The 5,254-nt window shown below is 55.9% G+C and overlaps 2 protein-coding genes across 2 annotated transcripts; one reads left to right on the top strand and one right to left on the bottom strand.

The window, feature by feature from the left end:
• Positions 1 to 309: 309 nt before the first annotated feature.
• On the top strand, positions 310 to 2,119 carry N0V96_006319 (uncharacterized protein; the record flags this gene model as incomplete). The annotated part of the gene is made up of 4 exons (XM_053190824.2): positions 310 to 621; positions 674 to 1,036; positions 1,098 to 1,925; positions 1,985 to 2,119. 4 exons carry the CDS (start codon positions 310 to 312, stop codon positions 2,117 to 2,119), a joined length of 1,638 nt encoding a protein of 545 aa, XP_053051742.2.
• A 454-nt stretch (positions 2,120 to 2,573) lies between these two features.
• Positions 2,574 to 4,354, bottom strand: N0V96_006318 (uncharacterized protein; the record flags this gene model as incomplete). Its single annotated transcript, XM_065757676.1, has 4 exons — positions 2,574 to 3,326; positions 3,401 to 3,519; positions 3,602 to 3,725; positions 3,950 to 4,354. 4 exons carry the CDS (start codon positions 4,352 to 4,354, stop codon positions 2,574 to 2,576), a joined length of 1,401 nt encoding a protein of 466 aa, XP_065613593.1.
• Positions 4,355 to 5,254: the final 900 nt, after the last annotated feature.

Genomic DNA, 5,254 nt, shown 5'->3' with positions numbered 1-5,254 from the left:
CACCCCGCCGAGGCACAGTCCGTAGGACCTGCACGTCGACCACACGGCATGCCCCCTCGCATACCTCTGCCTGTATGCCCCATAGGATCCGGTCAATACATCCCAACATAGAAACTGGGTAAATTGCACTTCGGTACCTGACCCGGGAATTCCATCTGACGCCCGGCTACATCTATCTGGATCCACCCACCCAGAGGTTTGCTTGATAGTCTTCTTATACCAAGGACGCCGCCACCAAGACCTCTCTGGCTGCATTTTTTTATACCCAACGGCCAAGCTCCGTCTCATGACAACACAACCTCGGTCAAGATGCACGGCATTACAGAAACGATACTGGAGACATTCGCACAGCACTGGCTCTCAATAGGCCTGTCACTTATTGTAGCCTGGCTGGTGAAGAACCGCTATAACAATGGCCTCAACAAGTACCCAGGACCCTTCCTGGCCTCATTAACAGACTGGTGGCGCTTCTTCGATGTGAAGGGCTGCCGTCCAGAGGTCACACATCAAAAGTTGCACGCAAAATATGGTGACGTCGTCCGACTCGGCCCCAACACTCTTTCCTTTGCCGACCCGGCTGCTCTCAAGAGCATCTACGGCCTGAACAAGGGCTTCGTAAAGGTAGAGCCAAGATGGTCAACTCCTCAGTATCTACAGCAGCTAACCATCTCAGTCCGACTTTTACATCGTCCAGCAGTCTATTGCCAAGGGCTTCAGACTCGAGTCCCTGTTCAGCACGACGAACAATGACTTCCACTCTCAGTTCCGCCGTTGCGTCAACTCGGCGTTCTCCATGTCCGCCTTGGTCCAGTATGAGCCCTTTGTCGACAACACGACGAAGCTCTTCCTCTCACAGACGGAGAAGCTATTTGCTGGAAACCCCGAGGGATGTGACTTCACCACGTGGTTGCAATTCTACGCATTCGACGTCATCGGAGAGATTACCTACAGCAAGCGTCACGGCTTCATTGAGAAGAACGAGGACATTGATGGTATTGTGGCCTACCTGGGCAAGCTGTTCCTCTACGTCGCACCGGTAAGTCCATTTCGGTATCCTAATTAGCTAGCCCGAGACAACTGGCTAACATGTCCCAAAGATTGGTCAAATCCCCTTCCTCGATCTCCTGCTCCTAAAGAACCCAATCTACCTGAAGCTCTCCCAATGGGGCTTTATCGACGCCACCTTCCCCGTAGCTCGTTTCGCCCGCGACCGCATGGCCGAGCGCCTCCCCGAGCTCGACGGCAAGGAACCTCTCCTCCCCGTCACCTCGGGCAAGAAGCTCGCCGAGCAGCCCGACCTGCTCTCCAAGTTCCTGGCCGCGCGCGAGGCCCGACCCGAGTTCATGTCCGACATCCTCGTCCAGACCATGGCCGTCAGCATGGCCTTTGCCGGCTCCGAGACCACCGCCATCAGCCTCGCTGCCGTCTTTTACTACCTGCTTCGGACCCCGACGGCGCTGGCGCGGCTGCGGGACGAGCTGGACACGTTTGCGAGGGAGGGCGGCTTCAGTGATAACGAGACGGGACTGGTGACGTGGACCGAGAGCCAGAAGCTCGTCTATCTCGACGCGTGTATCAAGGAGGCCTTCCGCATGCACCCGGCTGCCGGTCTGCCCCTGGAGCGCATCGTCCCTGACCAGGGCGCCGAGATTGCGGGCCACTTTGTCAAGGGCGGTACGATTGTGGGCTGCAGCGCGTGGATTATTCACCGCCGACCAGAGATTTGGGGCGATGATGTCGACACCTACCGTCCCGAGCGTTGGCTGCCGGAGGAGGGTAAGGATGCCGCGGCGGAGGAGAAGAGAATCAAGGAGATGAACGGGCACATGTTCCAGTTTGGCATGGGCAGCCGGACGTGTATCGGGAAGAACATCAGTCTGCTGGAGATTTACAAGGTCATTCCGAGCTTGCTCAGGAGATTCGACGTAAGTTTGTAATACTTTGGCGCGGGAAAGAGAGGACTGCTGATGCTGACAATGACCAGATTTCCTTCAAGGACCCGAGCCAAGAGTGGGAGCTCGTCAACGCGTGGTTTGTCAAGCAGAACAACTTCCAGGCCAAGTTTTACAGGAGGGATATCATTACTAAGGACAGTGCCAATGAGAAGATTGAGTCATAGAGACTCTGGGAAGTGGTGTTGTTATAGATGGACCATGGATGACGAGATTGACGAAGTGGATGAATACTATAGAAGTACACATTTCAAAAAAGAAAATCGAAGATAAAAAAAAACAACAAATTTTGATCATACCATGTCATTTCTGACATGCACCTGTATCTGCATCATCTCGTGAGGTTTTTTTACAGGATATATTTCGGCAACAGGCCTTGTTCTTCCAAGAACAAGCAGCGGAGACCTAACCTAACTCCCTTCTTCCACGTCTTTATATACACCATTTCGCATCTGATAGGCCCCTCTTCCTTTTTGTAAATGTAATCTGCGAACAGGATATCTTTCGGCAACAGGTATATATGCGTCTGTCCAGACGCCCAAGCAGAAGGAAAAAAGACAGACCAAAACAACAAGAAGAAAAAAGAAGCCATAGAACAAGCCTTCCTATGCAAAAGCTCACTCAAGCCCACTCAAACTCATTCTTCAACCCTTCAACACCACTCCCATCCTCAGTATCCAAGTAGCCCGCGATCCGCCCCTTGGGATCCCACACCTTGCGCACCTCCATCAGCCTCTTGCCCTGCTCGTCGCCCCAGAACTTTGTCCTGCGGTACCGGAAGTCGGCGTCGCCCAGGTACGAGCCCGCCGCGTGCCTCTCGACGCCGGCCATGACGTCGCTCACCCAGCCCTGGCACCGCTCGTCGTCCTCGGCGTCCGGGTAGACTGTGTAGAGGGCAAAGTAGTGGTCCGACTGCATGCTGAGGGCCATGTCGGGCATGCTCTTAGCCACACCGTTGCTGGTGCCGTTCGAAGCCGAGGTCGAGGTCTCGCCCTGTTGCTGCTGCTGCACGCGCCGAGAGCAAGGGTTCATTGAAAAGTACAGCGCAAACGACTGCGGCGTGGGCAGCTGGGTAAACGCCTTCTTGAGGACCTTGGGCACGTCGGCGTCGTTGGAGACGTAGGCGTTTTCGGAAATGTAGCGGTGCGCGGGCGGGTTGGAGGCGTCTTGGTCGACGTACTGCTGCGGGAGGGACGTCGGGGTGGCGAAGACGGTGGCGAGGGGCCGGGATGGGTGGGAGGAGTGGAGGGGGATGAGGGCTTCCGGGTTCGCGGAGAAGGAGAGGAAGTTTGCCATGATTTGCGGGGTGGTTTGGCCTGGCGGTGTGAGGGCCAGGAGGACGATTTCGAGTTCTGGGGATGCCTTTGGGGAGACCTGTTGTTGTGTTAGTGGGTGTTGCGTGGAATGCCGGGAGAGGATGAGGAGGAGAAGGATTAAAAAGGGCTTACCTTGATCACCCAGTTCAGAATCTCCTCGAAGCGGTCGAGGGAGTAAAAGTAGAGGGACTGGAACATGCCCGTCAGGGGGCGTGTGCGGAGGTGGAAGCGGGTGACGATGGCAGGGAAGCCTGTTGCGAGTTGTTAGCTAAGGGATCGTCTCTCTCCTCCGGTGATTCGGGGGAGGACCAAGGGGGTCCGGAAGTCACGTACCCGGTCCGGCGCCGCGCGCGGCCCAAAAGAGGTCGGCGTTCTCCGTCTCAGAGCACCGGAGCTCCCGCCCATCGGCAGTGACGACCTCAATGGCGACGATATTCTCACACGCCCAGCCCCAGTTCTATTTGTTTTGTCAGTTTTCCCCTTTTCAAGACAACTCCCCAGGGTTTGTTTGGTTCCAGGACCAAAAGAAAGGCTCACCTTGCAATTCCACCCCATACCACCCTGCAGCAAAAACCCACCGAGCCCAACATCAGGACAATGACCACCGGGAAAAAACCTCCCCATCCCCTCAACACTATCATCCCCAGGCCCGCCAATCTGCCCGGCCAAGAACCCATTCACCTCCCTCCCCGTCCTCGCCGGCGCAACACTCACAACCCCCGTCTTGGAATCATACGCGATCCCGTCCTCGTTGCCGCTCCCCGCCACACCTTTGCCCATGCTCCCCAAATCAATCAGCAGCGCCTCATCGCGAACAGACCACGCGGCCCACGAGTGCCCTCCCGAGCGAACGCTCACGCGCCACCCTTTTTCGTTTGCAATCTTGACGGCCTCGACGACGTGGGCTTTGCGCGTGGCGGTGACGACGGCTGCGGGCCGGCGGGAAAAGTCGCGGCGGGCGTTGAAGACGCGGCCCCAGACTGCGGTGGAGTATTCCGAGAAGGGGGTGTCTTCTGCGTAGAGGATCGGGAGCGGCGTGGCGGCCGGGGATGGTGAGGATGAAGCTTGCTGCTGTTCCGCCTGCATCTTTGCGAGTCGAGGGATTCTCATTGAGTCGACTTTTCGGGGGGGGACAAGGCAGGATCTGCGGGTTGGGGTGTGTGTTATAAGAGTCGTCTAGTACGGATAGATCGCGGGGGATCTGAATTCAGACAGGACCGGGTGTTTCCGTTCTTGGGTGAAAGAATGATGGCGTTTTGCCCTAATTTCCGTCCCGTCTTGGTTTTCTTCGTTCAAGATCTCTTTTCTTTGCTGGGTTTCCCTCTCTGTTGCTCTACCAGTCAGGTAGATAGGTATCGTTACGGCTTGAAGCTTGTGATATTGAGACAACGGATCGGGCCTTGGTATTCCCGGGAAATCTGGAGCTGAATCCGGTTCGCAGGCGCAGGTTACCTGACAAAGACTCAAAGGGTGAGGGAGGAAGAAGGCGTCGGGTCTAGTATATGCAAGCTGAGCTTTGGCGGGCGTAGGTATGTAGGCTTATGTAGTAGGCTTGAATGTAGGAACCCGTGATTTGTAAAGTCTTTCGTCTCGATGGAATTGGTTTGAACTCGAATTGGGAGCAGTAACGTAGGTAAAGCACCTTTCAGCTGAAGAAAACAGCGCGGCGCCTCAAAAGCCTTAAATACTGTCCACCTACTCCCCGCCTTGAGAGCAATCCGTTTGTTTGTCTCGGTCTTCCTAAACCAGGGATTTCTGCGATTTCGCAAGCCCGCTGGCCCAGCTCTTTCACGTTTGTACGCTAGTCGTTATCAAATCAAACGAGGTGTTACGAGCAGCTTGGATAAGCCTGCCAGTCTGCGTAACACTCGCAGGCTTCGCACGCCTCGCTTGCGCTTGCTAGTAGAAATGGGGGCCCTTGTCTAGACCTGTGCCGACTGGAGCTCCCAAGCTGGGGGTTCGGCACCGTGTCCTTAACTTCCTCTG

Source organism: Colletotrichum fioriniae (assembly GCF_027942845.1).
Source record: "Colletotrichum fioriniae strain IMI 355084 chromosome Unknown scaffold_7, whole genome shotgun sequence".
In the NCBI taxonomy this organism is placed as follows: domain Eukaryota; kingdom Fungi; phylum Ascomycota; class Sordariomycetes; order Glomerellales; family Glomerellaceae; genus Colletotrichum; species Colletotrichum fioriniae.
Note: the sequence above shows the minus strand (reverse complement) of the source record. Positions and strands in the feature narration are given on the sequence as shown.